We start from the raw sequence: 16,907 nt of genomic DNA on the forward strand, positions 1-16,907 counted from the left end.
ACTTGTGCGGTTTGGAAGCATCGACAATATATACGTACTCTGGGGTTAACAAAGGTCTGCAAAGCAATGCCTTAGTTGAAGGGACAAGCAACTCTCATGCTTTGAAATGGTTCAATGGAAAGTGGCCGTATTGAGCAGTCCTTTGTTTCGAGATGGGCGAACTCTAGGGACTGTTGCCATGCGGGCTAGCTCCTTTCAGCAAAACAAAGATCTTGAAAGAAGGAACAGAATTCATGCTGAGGGTACGAGGAATAATTCCGGAAAACAATGCAGCAACCTCACTCTTGGCAACAGGGCTAGTAGCACTCATACCATCCTTCATGCTCGACGATGAGAAGCCTTCGCATAAGTGCGAGCAGGTGCGAAGATAGCGGTAACAGAGACACTGCCTCCAACCACCCCTCAGTACACGAACGATCGACAATCCCTTCGCATACTTCAGCGGTTCAAGCATGTGCAAAGACCAGCAAGCCCAGCTATGTGTAACAGACAACAGACTAGACCGACAAGTCCGACCAAGATTTCTAGCTTTACTCGAAGTCCAAGTTACAGTGGAACAAGGCTGGAATGAGAATTGCCACAAATAAGGGAGAGCTTCGCATAGCTACCTCCGCACGCCGACTCATCCTTGGAGGATCATTTCACAAGGCTGTAAGGCTACCAACGTTTGTTAAACAAAACAGTAAGCTTGCGCCCGATACCTGCATTGCATATGTTTTCTGGTGCGTCTCAGGGAATCTCGTTTTCCGTCGGTGAGCTAATTGACGATACGCTTTCGTGCGTTTCAGGATTCGAGCAGCTCTAGAGTATGGGATCAGCGCCAAGTCTTTTCATCCGTCTTACTGCATCTCGCCTGATTATACCCTACCCCTTACCGTATCGGATTTGGGCACGTCATTGTGCGCATTTTACCCCCAGTGTTGGCGTCTGGCATACCGTTGGGGCCTGAGGGGCATTGAATCACTCAAAACACCAGGTCACGGCCCGGGCTGCCTCTCTTTTAGTGCTCGCAAACAGTGAGGCCATACACAAAACAACGCATGCACAAGTAGATATATAGATAGATGATTGGGCATATCCAACACTGGGGCAGCTAAGACCTTTTTGGATATGCAAATAATCCAAAAAAGGCCCCCCAGCGCTAGAAAACTCTTATGTCTAAGCGATATACCCTGGAGTGAAATAAGGCTATATACAGGTATAGGTGGGTGAGAGAAAAATGATATAGCTCTAAAAGAGACGAAATCGAATAAAGAGCCGTTAATAGATATAAAATAGGTGGCTATATAGCTCGTACTAAATATCTATCCTTAACCTCTTATCGAGGTATTAATAGAGGTACTAATAAGGATATTAATAGAATAACTAATTAAATAGCTATTAACGCTATAGTCTTATAATAAACTTACTAATTTATAGTTTTACTATTATAATTAGTGCTTATAAATAGTAAGACTATATATAAAATAATATATATATAAATAGATATATAGATAGATAATTAGATATATTTAATATTGGGGTAGCTAAGACTTTTTTAAATATATAAATAGTTTAAAAAAAACTTTTTAGCGCTAAAAAAACTCTTAAATAATTTAAGACGTTATTTAAAAAGAGTAAAGATCTCGAGAAGAATTTTTAATAATATTTATTATAATAAGTAATAGAGATTAATAGTACTAGCGCGAATAAGCTAAAAGATATTAATATTATAGTAATACTCTAAGTATATAAGCTAGATAAGTAATTATATATAAATAATAGAAATCTAACTTTTAACGATCTAGTAATTAGATCTTATTATTACTAAGACCGACGTTATATACTAATATTATAGCCTCTCTACAAAAAAAATAATCTAAATAATAACTCTTAATATTAAGTAATATTAATATCTCGCGAAGATTATTAATAATAATCTCTCTAGTAAAAAAAAAGTTCTTTAATTAAAATAGCGATATATTAAATAAAGTCTTCTATTTAAAAAGATAATATAAGACTTTAACTACGTATATATTATTATTTAATATAATTATTATAAGTATAATTTTATAATAAAATAGGTTTATTTTAAACGCTAAAAGTATAAGTTTTAGATAATTATTAAATAATCTTATCGAGTGATATATAAGAAACTATTCGCCGAAGTCCTTCTATTAAAGATCTCGCTTATTATAAATAAATTTACTTACGCGTAGAAATATCGCGAAGATAAGATAAAAGAAGATATATAGCGTTATCTTAATATAGATTAATTTATCGAAATAAAAAAGAATTTAAAATAATAGATTCTTAATAATTAAACGTCTTTCTTTTATATTAGTTTCGTTATAAAAATATTAATTATCTATAATAATACGTTATAATTAAAAATAATAAAATACTAAGAGATTATTAAACTCTATATTTATATAAGCTAATCTAAAATCGATAAGATATATCTTTATAAACTTCGACTTAATGCGATAAGTATTTAAATTAATAATTTAATTTATAAAAGTATTTATAATTATTAAAAAGAGAGATTAAATCTCTATAAGTGCGTAATAGATTATATAAAATCTTATTAAAATTATATATATCTTTCTAATTTTAATAATAAGTTCTTATTAGAGAAGTTATATAATCTCTCGAGATAGTATAATCTAATTATATTAATATTCTAATAGATCTTATCTTATTTTAGCGAAGATATAAGACCTCTTAACTATAAATATATATTAGCAATTTTTCGATATTAAAAATATAATAGATTATCGACTAGCTAATTAGCCTTTATAGATATCTAAATAAATATTATTATAATATTATAAGTAGTTATTAATATAGCTATATCGCGTAATAAAACTATAGCTAATTTATATATAGAGAATTTATATAATTTATTAATATATATATTATTATCGTAGTAGAGAATTAAGTAAGATTCTCGTAATTAATATAATTATAGCTTTATCGCGTAATAAATAATCTTTATTTCTTTAAATTATATATCTTTAAAATAATAATATATAATTATTTTAATATTAAAAATATCTTTAAATTAAATTAATTAAATATAATTAAAATAATTAAGAATATAGTCTCTTATATCGAATTTTCTAGATATATTAATTTATATATATTATATAACTCGACTATCGACGTAACGTATTAAGACGACGCTATTTTAATACTTTAAAAAGATATCTTATTATAATAAATCTACTCTTATATTATCTATAATTTATATAATTATTATAAATCTTTAAAGAATATTAAAAAGTCGTCTTAAGAATACTCTTTCTAGAATTATAACTTTAATAGCGAAAGAGAGAAAGCTAACCGCTAACTCGAGCTTCTAATATAAAATAGTTATTTTTTTTAAAAGATTTTTAATTATAATTCTCGCTTTAACTAGCTTATTTAAAGAAAATCTCATCTATATATAAATACTATCGAATTTAATTTCTAGAAACTTAATTATAAAATCTATAATATTCTTTATATAATTAATTTAAAAATTTAATTCGCTATATAGCTAGTCGAATTATTAAATATATATAATTATATTATTATCTAATAAAAGAATTATAAAGAAATTATCTAAATAATAAAGTATTATTTTTTATAGAAGAATCGCGATTAAGATCTAAATAAAGGCCTTTATAAAGAGATTAAATAGAAATAATAATATATATAATCTAAATAATAGATATTATTCTTTTTAATAGCGTTTATTATAATTAAAACTAAGTAGTTATTAATTCGATATAGCAATAAGTATATATCTAAAGACGTCTTTAAGATCTCTTTTAACGAATTAGGCTCTTAAGTCTTTCTATAGTAATACTATTACTATATTATTATATATAATATATTTTAATATATTCTACTTCGCCTAGATATTATTATTAACTAAGTAATTATATAAAAATAAGAGGTTATAAATTTATCTTTAATCTTTATTATATTTTAATATTAAATCGAGTAGCGAATAGATATAGTGGGGCTTATTCTAAGAGTTAACCTCAATTAGGCGATACTATTAAAGCTATTTTTAAAGATTTATCGATAATATTTAAAGTGCTTAACGTATTAATAGATAATTTTAGCTATAATAAACTAAGATAGAGCCTCGAAAATCTATCTTAGCGCCTTTCCGAAAAATAGTCAAAATAATTTTAATAAATATTAGATTCGAGTAATCGTTTAATTATTTAAATTAATTATTAACTATTAACGATTTTTAATAGAATAAATTCGGGTCTAATAGGTTATATAGCGCGTATAAAAATCTTTTAGATATATATTATAGCGATTAAAATATTTATAAATACTCTAAAAGTTATTTTATTTTAGTAATATAATTATCTAATAATAAATAATTAAAATTACTTATAGTTAAATTTAGACTTTAAAATATTTATCTATTAAATAATTTTATTAATAGATTATATAGATATATAAATAGATATAACGCTCGCGAAAATAGCTATCTCTATTAAAATTCTTATAAATTCTAGTTTTTTTGATAATAATCTTACTAAGATTAGGCGTATCGAGATTTAGCTTATTATTATCTATATAAAATTTTTTAAATATAAAAAAATCTTTATAGCTCTAATTATTCGCTTTCTAGATCTTAAAATTATTTTAATTATTTTAAATATATATAATAATAAAGACGAGGTAATAAGTGAGGATAAAGTTAAATCTATAGATAATAAGTAGCTATAGTAGATAAATAGCATACGTATATAGAGTCTTATTTAAGTCTTTCTTTATACTAATATATATAAAGCGATTAGCGACTATCGAGTATATATAAAAGTAATATATTATATAATTATAGCTATTAATATTCTTATTCTTTTTAATTAAGATAGTATATATATAGACTAATTTAACGAAATTTTTAATCTTAAAAATCTTAAAGAAGATTTATTTAAAGTACTTAATATTTATACTTTAAAATCTTTTAGCAATATTAAGAAAGGGCTTTTTATCTTTTATATAACGAAAGAAGACCTCTCTTCTTTTCTCTTAATTCGATTTAGAGTTAAATAAATTTAAATTTAATATATTTAAATAACGATAATAATAATTACGGCTATAGCGATAATAGTAATAATATAATTTATAAACTCTACTCTTATAAGAATAGCGATTATTTCGCTTCTCTTAAATCTTAGATAGTTAGATTATTAATTCTTAAAGATCTACTTTAATAATAAATAAGAGTATTTTATTTATCTAATTCGAGCTTATAATACTCAATAATATATTATATATAAGAATATTCTCGCGAGGGGAAGATATTTTGGCCTTAATAACCTTAGAAGCCTTTTTAGTCTTAAGAATCTTATTAATCTTATTAACTACGTTAAAGATCTTTTTAATAATCTTAAAGACGGAGGTAATATATTTAACTGCTTTTTTAAATCTAATAGCAGCGGCGAAGGCTATTACGAAATATATAAGAGTATAAAATATATTTATAATAGTTAAATAGTACTTATAATAGTTAAAGATTAATTTATATAAATTTAACTATAAAAAGAAGAAGAAAAATAATATAGCTCTAAAAGAGATGAAATTAAATAAAGAGCCGTTGATAGATACAAAACAGGTGGCTATATAGCTCGTACTAGACACCTATCCCTAACCCCTTGCCGGGGTACTAATAGGGGTATTAATAAGGGCACCAACAGAACGGCTAATCAAACAGCCACCAACGCTATGGCCTCATAATGGACCCACTAACCCACAGTCCCACTGTTGCGAGTGGATTGGTACCCTATTGGATGAAGTCCATGCAAAGACCTTTTGCTATAGTCTCTTTCTTTCTGTCTGGTTCACTGGAGAGCATTCCGTCGTGCCCGAGCGGATCACTTTACCGTGTTGGATTTGACTCCTGGTAGTACTGGAACATACAATAGTGATTGGCTTCTGTCTCTTTCCGAGAGATGCGTTTCATCTAGGCTTCTGCGAAATGGGAAATACCTTCTTTACGACACTGACTCGCCGATAATCCGAAGCCGAGTTGCTCCGTACCCTGAGCCAACGCCTGTTACACACCACGAGATTTCCATAAATTTCATTCGGTCCGCTTCCAACTCACATACCAGACCTCCACAAACACTGAACCAGTGACAATAGACCTCGACTACGCACCATGTACTTCCCTACCATCATCACCACCGCCCTCTTGGGCGCTTCTATCACCGTTGCGGTCCCCGCCTCCACAAGCGAAACCAAGCGAGCAACACTCTGTTCCGGCCTCGAGAGCGAGCCTCAATGCTGCGCCCTCGATGTGCTCGGTATTGCTGATCTACAGTGCGACGCCCGTACGTTGCCCCTGTCTTTCTCCAGCTCTATACCTTTTCCCAAAAGGAGGTAGCTGATTGATTTGTAATTATAGCTCCCATGAACACTACTAGTGTCGCGGATTTTGTAAGCCTCTGCGCCTCTCTGGGACTCGAGGCTCAGTGCTGTGATATCGATGCCGTGAGTCATGTCTGTTGGAGCAAGCATGGTGTAACGTGGTGTGTACTGACTGCTTTCACAGCTCGGCGAGGCGTTGCTTTGCGCGTCACCTTGAAACTTAGCCATATAGAGTTGGGGTTCATAGAAAAATTCCACCTGTCTCCTCGTCTCATGAATACCCACTCATCATCATGTCCTGCATCCACCATCTGTCCAGAACACTTTCTCTAAAGCATAAACCCTAGCGAATCCGACGAGACTTTTACAGCCCCTTCAATATGAACCTTGACTGCACCATCTTCTTACCTGAAGCCATTGTACCAATCCTCAGCCACTTTTAAGCCGACTGCGATTGCGCAGCGTTTCATACGTGGATTTTAGATTATCCGCTAGATTGCGATCCCATTGATGTGGATGGCGAATATGCTCTAGCATTCGTAGGTAAGTATCCCTCGGTGGCCTCTTTCTCTGTGAGAGTGCTGTAGGAGCTACGGTAGGCGACACATTCATCGCCGCTGGCGCCGTGATCTCGCACAACGAAAACGTGTATCACAGCGATAAATCTGTGCTTCCCAAGGCGGGGGCGTTCATTCCTGAACGATAGCTTGGCGAAAGTGTTAGGGAGGTGGAGAAGGCTGGGTTGGTCATGTCGCGTATGCAGAGAAGCTTCATATCTTCCCACTGCGTAGAGAGTATGAAATCCTACAACGATACCTGACACTAGACTCTACAGCCTTTGATCCCACAGCCGATAAGGCAATTTAGTAACCCTTAAAGTCCCAGGGCAAGTTTTCCCTCCAGACCAGTAACATTAAGTCGAAGATTTTCGCACAGACCGTGGTGATGAAGCCTTCTCTGCACAGGGTACTGTCTATCCCAATAGCGACTCGGGAAAACCAGCCAGCGTGAGCTGCTTGAGACTGATCTGCAGTCCCTGTGCCGAGGACATCAGAAAGAGAGTCTTCTCCAATACATGTAGCGTGAATAGTAGGACACCCATCATTCGGGAACCAAAATCAGCAGCTAGCTCGTCACAATCAATCATTCGGTCGCTTAATATCGCTTGTACTACTAGTGAGACCTTAAATAGAAGGCTACGTCGCGGCCGCTTACGCGCGCTTATCCACGGCGACGTCGTCGCGCGCTCACGAACTTATCTTGTGCAGCCTTGTTCTGCCAAGTTGAGCTCATATGAGCAATCAATCAAGCATTCCCTCAATCAATACTGTGGGGAGAAGTTGCTGTGTCTAAGTATCCTCTCTGTCGTCGCCTTTCCTCGGATGAGCGAAGAACATGCAACTATGGTGCCGGTTCCATTTGAACAAAGGCACGAGCTCTTTTCTACCACAGCGACCTCATCGGCTACCACATCGTCACCCTCTGGATCCGGCCAGCTAGGCAGCGGTAGTCTTGGGAGATTGGTCCTGCCTGCGGTTCATCAAGGTCGGGATCACATGCTAAGTCTAATCAACCCTATGAAGGAAGAGGATCTGCGGAGATATCTGAGAGGCGATCTGGATGTCGACGGTCTGAACAAGGTCCACAAGCATCTCTGGTTTGCTGGGCTCCCTCAATGCGCACGACCACTGCACCATCAGCTTATGATCGATCGGAAGATAATCATCACGGAACGAGCAGACCTGCACTTGCTATGGCAAGATGAGCGTCTCTACCTCAAACCCTTGCCAGACTATCTGCTGAGCTACGATATTTGGGAAGGGACCCTACTGAAAGATTGGTGTCTCTCCGAAAATGCCAAAGGCTTTCTGTTGTCCTACCTCTGGCTGATTCGCCAAAAGAGTGATTTGGTGATTGCCCAACGCAACAACCTAGTCAGCAACGATCTTACCTGGGAGCATTGGATCTCTTTCAGCACGGCTGTCTTTCCAAACATCGTATCTGATACGTTCCAGGGTATTAGTCCTCGATATCTATACGGCGAACTTCGTCTCGGACGAGTCAACCTGATCTACCGTCTTTGCCGTAATACCAGAAACTTTGAGACGTTCGTTAGGGGTCACTTCTATGGCTATCATACCTATTCAAGCTTTATAGAACAAAATTTTGCTTGGGTCCTGACAGTTATCGTCTACATCACAATTGTTCTGACAGCCATGCAAGTCGGTCTCAGCACGACCGAGCTACAAACCAGTACCTTGTTCAATCGAGCATCTTATGGCTTCACGGTCTTCTCTATAATGGCGCCGTTGGGAATTCTGTTTGGTGTACTTGCTGTGCTTCTGATGCTCATCATCTTCAACCTCAACTATGCGGTCGAGAAACGGTATGCCACGCGACAAGGCTTTCCGACCGTTTTCAATAATGTGACACTTCGACCTTACAATCACTAGGTATCCTGCTACAGTTACGGGAGAATAGCGCATTGGATAGGGTGAGAAAACTCATTGCTGTGCCACAGCGAAGGAAAGGAAAAGGGGTCACGGCGTAGCTCTGGGATATATAGGATAATGCCCGTGGGAAGTGGCAAAGCACTAGGTGTAGGTGGCCAACTCATCAGAGTCTGCGCCTCTGCCCGGAATGATGCCCATTTTTCGTCGCTCGGCTAGACATGTCCGAGTCCGAGTCCAACCCTGAGCTGTCAATATGCTGACGAGGCTGGCATCCCACAATTTCGACCTAGTCCCAGAGTAGTTAGCATTACGCAGAGCTGGCTCAGCTGGAAAGCGGGGTAGATGACAGCTCATTGATGCAGTAATACATCCTCCATGTTGTCTCGCAAATCGATGGAGGGAGTTCACGCTTTCTAAAGGCTTCTTAAGGCTTGATCTATCGTAGATCCCAGTAAGTATGTCATAATGAGTAAGTGATCAGGTAAGCGAAGTTGACAAGGCTGGCTGAGCAGATCGCAATGGCGGACTCGCAATCGACTTCCCACGATAAGCCTATTGTCCAAATGGTGAGTGCAGTAGATGAGCGACATGGCACAGCAACAGTATACTGACTCTGCTTGCAGCCATGGGGCTTGCACCTTCTTAGTGATCACACTAGCGAAGCTAGACAGGGGGGAGTTGTTGTGGAGTTGGTGCCTCTTCACGTTAGGCGGTAGCGCTTGTCTTGCTGATGCGTGTAATCCAGCATTATCGCCGTTCATGGTCTTGGCGCGAATCCTGACCACGCTTGGGTGCGGCATAAAAATACGACTGCGGGACCCGATAAAGATGTGCGATGGCTCACGGATCTGCTACCGCAGACATTCCGTGATTTTGAACCCAGTATCAGTGCTCGCATCTTCTGTTTCAACTATCAGTCTGCGTGGCTTGGACCGCAGCTGAGCAGGAACCGACTGGAAGGTCTCGCAGGGAGGTTGCTGGATGATGTCCACAATGGCAGAGGCAAGGTAAGTCATATCCATGAAGGACTCTTCTATGCGATACTTACTAATCGTGACTGCAGAGTGGCACTGTGTCAGATCGACCACTCATCTTTATTGGCCATTCCTTCGGTGGACTGGTGATCGAGCAAGCGGTAGTCCAAGCAAACTCTGCGGGGGGTAGGTATGAGTATCTCATTAAGCTTATTGGCGGCGTCGTCCTTCTTGGAACCCCTCACCAGGGATCAAAGTCTCAAAAGTGGGGCTCGATCCTGGCAAATCTGGCCCGTTTAATCGACTATGGTGAGACCGGACTGATGGAAGAGGTGGATGAGAAGTCGATGAAAATATTCGACCTAATCTCTGAATTCAAGAAAATCATGATCAGCATTGACCTGGCGAAGACAGCTGTCATATGCTTCTACGAGAATCATCCGACGAACTATTTGTCGCGGGTGATCAAGACCGGACCGTGGCTTCAGAGACAAACGTCATCCGTGGTGAGAATAATAGATTGGCTTTCTAGGCATCAGAACAATCACTAACGACAGCAAGGTTGTTGAAGAGACGTCGGCGGTGTTGTCCGGATTCTATTCCATCGTCTTGGATTCGGACCATTTGAAGTTGAACAAGTTCGCAAGTCCACAGGACGGGAACTACATGTCTGTGTCCTCGAACCTGTGCAGAATAGCGGCAGCAGCGCCCGAAATCTTTCGAAGCCATCGAAAAGGTCAGTGGAAATAAAGCGAGTTGTCTGATTGCTTTTGGCTGACTGCAAATCTGCAAAAAGGGACGGCGTCTAATCAGGACAAGTACTTTTTAGTATCTCGAGAACGAGTCAAGGATTTTATTGGCCGTGATAGTCTGCTTGACCAAATTTGGTCGCATTTCTCCCGCGACCAAACAGGACCACCGCCATGTTTGATCCTCCACGCCCTTGGAGGGCAGGGTAAAAGCCAGATTGCGTTGGAGTACTGTCGAAGGTGGCGAGAAACGTACCGTGGTGTCTTCTGGATCAACGCCAATTCTGAGATGACGGTCACGCAATCATACGCTACGATTGCGGCCGAACTGCCGGGAGGATCATTACACGGGACAGATGATAGCGCCGCTTTGATCAAGGTGGTCAGAGAACGTCTAGAACAGTGGAGTGAAGCGTGGTTATTGGTGTTTGATAACTACGATGAGCCTGAGCGACTCCCTGCAATCAGGCAATTCATTCCAACCAGTAGGCGGTTTTCCGTTGTTGATGGTCGAGGCGTTGCTGACCTCAAGGCTAGAGGGGCACGGTCATGTCCTTTTTACCAGCCGTAATCGAGATCTCAGTCGACTCGGCACGCTTCTTGAAATCCCACCGATGGCGGCGGACGAGGGCGTAAGGCTTTTACTGCGTGGGTACGACGTTAATGACATACAACAAGCACACCACGACGCGGCGTTGAGAATCGTCAACCGCCTGGGTCAACTCGCTCTTGCTATCGATCAGGCAGCCGCGTACATCAAGTACAAAAGGATGCCGCTAGATCGATTAGGAGATTTCCTGACCACGTACGAGGCCGAGCGACGTCGAATTCTCTCCTATACCCCGAAAATTCTTTGGGAGTATCGGAAGATGCAGAGTCAAGGACAAACGGAACCTATCAGCGCCTTCACTACATGGGAAATGTCCTTTCAGCAACTAGGGTCAGGAGACGAGCCGTGGAAGAAAGTTGAGGCACATTTCCTGACATTGTCTGCTTTTTTCGCTCCTACTTCAATCACTGAGTCTCTTTTCCGCTACTATCACGAAAGATATGGCGGTAAAGTAGAATGGATACAGAAATTCAGCCTGGCCGATGGGGACGAGGGGGACGAGGAGGACGAGAAGTCGGGCATGCTGTCTTCCGGCGGTGGAACTCATGGTACGTGGGATTCTGATCGATACTGGGACATTGTCGACAAGTCGGCCGAACTGTCTCTGCTGCAAAGCGTCTCCCCAGGAACAGGCCAGCAGGGAGCAAGTTTTTCCTTGCATCCGCTTATCCGAGACTGGTTGCAGCTCCGATTGAAAGGAAAGGAGCGCCAAAAGTATACGCAGGAAGCGATCGAGGTCTTAGCATGCTGTGCGAAGGCATACGGGATTCGCTCGACTAGTTTGGAGGAAAGGACAGCGCTGATAACGCACATGGATGTGTCCTTGTCAAACGATGAAGAAATCTTGGAGCCGCAAGACAGACTTGGTTGTAATGTTGCAAATCGCAAAGCGGCAAGCTGGTTTGCAAGTTTCTATGCGCATCAAGGGCGATATCGTACAACTGAATCCCTATTTCGCCGTTTGGTAGAGACTCTTAAGAGTAAAGTAAGCGAAGAGCATCCTTTGACGCTAGTGCGCATGAGCAATCTAGCGATGACCTTGAAAATTAATGGCAAGTACGAAGAGGCTGACTCAATACACCGACAAACCTTGAGGCTGAGGAAGAAGGTACTGGGGGAGAATCATGTTGATACCTTGATAAGTATGCACGACCTGGCATCGTTATTGAGTGAACGGCGCAAACTTGAAGAAGCAGAATCACTATGTCGACAAACAATAAAGTTACGAGAAACGGAGTTGGGAAGTCAGCATCCTGATACCTTGTCAAGCATAAGCATGTTGGCCGACATACTGGGCAATCGAAAGAAATATGAGGAGGCCGAAGAACTTTTCCGCTCGACATTGCTGACGCAAGGAACGGTATTGGGCAAAGAACATCCTCTTACATTACGAACTATGACCAACCTTGCGGTTGTATTGCGGAACCAAGAGAAGTACGATGAAGCCGAACAAATTGATCGATCGGTATTGATGACGAGGGAAATCGTACTCGGCAAAGAACATCCTAATACATTGACTACTATGAGTAACCTAGTGAGATTATTGATTCTCCAAGAAAGTTACGACGAGGCCGAGCGGGTGGGTCGACAGACATTGATGATGCAAAACATTGTATTGGGTAATGAACATCCTGAAACATTGGAGAGCATGAACAATTTGGCCGTGCTTTTAATGTACCAAAACAAATACGAAGAGGCCGAGCGGATGGGCCGACAGGCATTGATGATGGGAGACACGGTAAACGGCAAAGAGCATCCTGACACGTTGTTGAGTATGGAGAATGTGGCATGCTCGTTGATGGGGCAACGCAAATACGACGAGGCCGAGCGGTTATATCGACAGGTATTGATGCTGAGAGAAAAGGTATCAGGCAAAGAGCATCCTGATGCGTTGTTGGGTATGAAGAATCTGGTGTACCTGTTGATGAGGCGAGGTAAATACGACGAGGCCGAGCGGATGGGCCGACAGGCATTGATGCTGAGAGAAAAGGTATCCGGCAAAGAGCATCCTGATACGTTGTTGAGTATGGTGAATCTGGCGAACACATTGAGGAGGCAAGGCAAATACAAAGAAGCCGAGCGAACATTTGAGTGGGGAGACGAAGGAGAGGGGAGCGGCGGTGGGGAGCGACGCGACGAGGGAGATGGGAACGAACGGTTGCGGCCAAGGATAACAGGAGTAATGGCGAGGAAGCTGCCATTATCTAGCAAATTGTCTCCTCACTATAAAGGCAGACGGAGAAATACGATGTAATGGGCACCCTCAGATGGTTGGCCCGTAGATCAATGTGGACCGCATCATACTACAAAGGCTTGTCTAACAGGATCTATACTATTTCTTGTTTCACAAAGCAGCATCTGAGGCAGTTCCGGTCGCGAGCCCAGTAGTCATCTATCCATAGTACCACGATTCGAAACGCAGATCTGGACTTCTAAGAAAAGTAGACCGATTCTAATCCTCCAATTTTGGGAAGGAGTAAGCGGCCACATTCTCCTCAATCGGGCATGCGGGGCAAGCTTCTGGGAAATTGCCGCAACCGCAGAATGCTTTCATCATACCCTTTTGCACGAGTGGAATGTCAACCTTGCCCCTACCGATGAGACCCTCATTTAGGGTACGCATATTGAAGTTCTGTGAAATCCCATTCATCTCCCTCCTCCAGACGTTCGTAGGTTAGTAAGTCTGTTCGTACAGCGGCCTGAAGGGATGCGAGAACTTTGTTCCCGCCAAAAAATTTCTCGTGGTCAGGACTGTCAGGACAGTAGGGCAGGTGGGGTTCACGACTTGCTTCTTCACCTGCGCTCATCTAGTCTTCGCCGTACTCAATGAAGGTACTGAACTCATGCTCATCCTCCCTTTCGTTTGAGTTGGACCGTCGCCTAGAAGGTCTGGCTTTCCATTCTGCTTGTGAGTGCCTGAGAACAATAGTGAGGACCTGCCAACCTGTACTCAGCTCCCTAGACCACATCGAACTCGAGCTAGCCGGCACCTTCATCGCGAGCTCAACAGGGTCCATTTCCTCGTGGCTGCATTCGTCAACATCTTCATTGCCCAGAAGAGCCTGCACAGAGACATTTGCCTTTAGCAGGGGATTTGCTCCATAACTCAAGAGGCAGAGCAGACAGGCGAGGATGCCAAAACGAATTTCGTTTTTGCAACCAGAGCGAGAAAGATGAAGTCCAACCAAAATCAAGGTATGTAGGGGTAAAAGCTGCAGCTTAAGTCCACAATGCGAGCAACGTCTCAGTAACAGCACACTTGGTACGTTGATGTCTGGCCTCCAGCGAGGCCCGTGCCCGAAGACGGTTCCTAAGCAATGACAACTGGTCTGAACCGAGGTGTGACAGACCATGTACTTCCATTGAAATGGTATGCCCGAAGGACCGTTTGCTAAAAGCGTGCGAACGCAGTCAGAGTCAGCGTTCCATCGACCGCAGATATCCACGTCTTCTCCCTCAAAACGTTTGTCTTTCTTGAAAATGACGTCAACTACACTGGGCAAGCAAGACGTGTGAGCTTTGAGTATGGTAATCATGAGTTGATCTAGAACTGGATGGCCCAGGTCATTGACATAGATTTTGCGGAGAGAGCGCGGATGATCGAGAGCGTCGAGAACATTGCAGCATGTCTTTGACCCGTCTAGGTATCTGCCGGCGAGGTGAAGCGGGTAGAGCCCGGTGATGTCAACGTTCTCCCCAATTTCTTCAAGGAGGTCAATTACTAAGTTCACATTTCGACTCATGATGCTGAAGCCAAGAGCCTCTTTGAGAAGCTCTTTAGGTGAGTCTCGTGGCGCTCTGGCCATAAGATCCACTGCTATCGGCGAACCATCGAGGCTGAGGTTGCTAAAATCGTTGCTTTCGATGTTATCACTGAGCTTATCAGTGAACTGTTTGGACTCACAAGAGCCAGGCCACGTTGGCCAACTTTTCTCGTCGTTGAGGTTGAGATTCTCTGTTGGGAAACGTGGTGGGGAACGTGGTGGGGAAGAGATTGGCAAGCCGTAGTAATCGTAGTGAATGCTCCACCGACAAAGAGACGACAGCATCCTTACGGAGCTTACCAGGGTGGCATCAATGGTCTCGTCCTCTCTCGGAGCCGGCTGGGATGCTGTAGTACCCATACTCACTCCCGGTGTGTCCGGCGAAGAAATTAAGATAGATTCTCGTTGACGGTAGTCATTGAAGCCAGGAATATCAGCAGTCCAATCTTGAGGACCCCGGGGCCAGTGCTTTGCTGTTTTAAAGGCGAAGAGCCAATACTAATACATCCAAGTCGACATGGTGCTATACATGCGGTCAGGAGCGCCGGCACCAGTACTGGATAGATTACTCACACCCTCTATAGTTCTTCCATTGATCTAAGCAGCTCCATGTGTCTTCCTTGTACGAAGAGCCGCGCTGTACCAATAGCAGTCATTTCTGTGACAGCCACAGCCATGGGAGACGGCGCTCCATGCGGGAACTGTGGAGCAGTGACTACAACGTCACTGAGTGATAAGACGTGATCCGCAGCTCTGGCTGCTGAAGATCTCATAGTACCGTAAGACATATTCCAATTCATAAAGCTGGCCAACAATGAGTGGGTCAGAAGCTGCTGCTGGGCTCAAGAGCCTTTACATATTATTACCACTCTGAGTGATATGTCCAGAGAAGGAGCTAACATCTCCGACCGCTCCGCCTGCGTCTGGTTGTAGTATGATCGCCCTTCTTCTCTCAGTCCTGACATATCTCCGGAGGTTCTTGGTGTCAAATTTTTGCCCTCCGCGTGTGATAGCGGACGATGCGCCCAGCTATACCCTTGTTTAGATGACATGAAACAACGCGGCCTTCTCCGAAATCGAGTCATTCTTCTTCAACTTCCACTTCTTGGTTACCTAATATTTATACTGGGACTCACTAGATACAGAAGAGAGGAATCAAACATTCGGCTCTAAAGGCGCGATCAGCAAAGGGTGTATGCAGGTGAGACTCACGCTGCGTCGAATGCGTACTGACCTTTGATAGCTTTGATGACGTCGGATAGGCTCCAGTTTTCATGAATGTACAGACGCTCGATGGTAGGTTTGAGAAGCTCCCATTTCCGATCGAATGGGACACCAAGAAGCGAAAGGGGAAGACATTGTGGATCCACCAGATCCATAGTGAACAACGACTAGGTCGAGGTTGATATGATTGAGCTCGTGAAATATAAGGCGAAGGCTGTTGAGTATGAGAAAGAAAATAGGAATATCCGCATATTTGCATATGGCCCTGAGGCTGGGAGAGCAGGGTCCTCGGACACGTGTCCATTGATCTGGCCACATTGAACAAGCCATGGTAAAAGGGGATGGAGGTGCAATATTGAAAGGGTAGGTAGAGTGATACGTATGAAGCGGTGGGTGAGACGCCAAGGCGAGCAAAAGAAGACTGACCATAGAGAGACGAGAGAGGATACTTTAGACTTCCGAGTCCAAGGCGAAAGCGCGGGAAGCGGCTTTAGCAGCAGTGGCGTCTGAAGCCTCGGAAGCTAAGGCTTAGTCGTTGATCATCCAACATCACATCCCGCGTCTTATATGGCTCCTAGTCTCATTCTACGCGCTGAACAGAAGTGTACTGTCCAATCGAGTGAAAGAACAGGGTAAGTATTGAACGCACCTCTACAGCAAGGGCCAATAGATGGGAAGTGGCGGCACACACCGTAACCGACCGGCTTACCCACAACCATGGACGCTGATGCAAACAAAAGTAGACTGGCCAACCATCGGACTTTAGC

The 16,907-nt window shown here is 41.7% G+C and overlaps 2 protein-coding genes across 2 annotated transcripts; one reads left to right on the forward strand and one right to left on the reverse strand.

Annotated features, from left to right (window-relative positions):
- Positions 1–6,157: 6,157 nt before the first annotated feature.
- On the forward strand, positions 6,158–13,406 carry HO133_007757 (uncharacterized protein; the record flags this gene model as incomplete). Its single annotated transcript, XM_037298627.1, has 9 exons — positions 6,158–6,329; positions 6,404–6,489; positions 6,551–6,561; positions 7,796–8,752; positions 9,565–9,826; positions 9,883–10,299; positions 10,355–10,529; positions 10,590–11,027; positions 11,080–13,406. The coding sequence occupies 9 exons, from the start codon at positions 6,158–6,160 to the stop codon at positions 13,404–13,406; spliced, it is 4,845 nt and encodes a 1,614-aa protein (XP_037155963.1).
- A 553-nt stretch (positions 13,407–13,959) lies between these two features.
- HO133_007758 (uncharacterized protein) lies at positions 13,960–15,276 on the reverse strand (the record flags this gene model as incomplete). Its single annotated transcript, XM_037298628.1, has 3 exons — positions 13,960–14,214; positions 14,503–15,042; positions 15,217–15,276. The coding sequence occupies 3 exons, from the start codon at positions 15,274–15,276 to the stop codon at positions 13,960–13,962; spliced, it is 855 nt and encodes a 284-aa protein (XP_037155964.1).
- Positions 15,277–16,907: the final 1,631 nt, after the last annotated feature.

This window comes from Letharia lupina (assembly GCF_014066315.1).
Source record: "Letharia lupina isolate WasteWater1 chromosome Unknown contig_4, whole genome shotgun sequence".
In the NCBI taxonomy this organism is placed as follows: domain Eukaryota; kingdom Fungi; phylum Ascomycota; class Lecanoromycetes; order Lecanorales; family Parmeliaceae; genus Letharia; species Letharia lupina.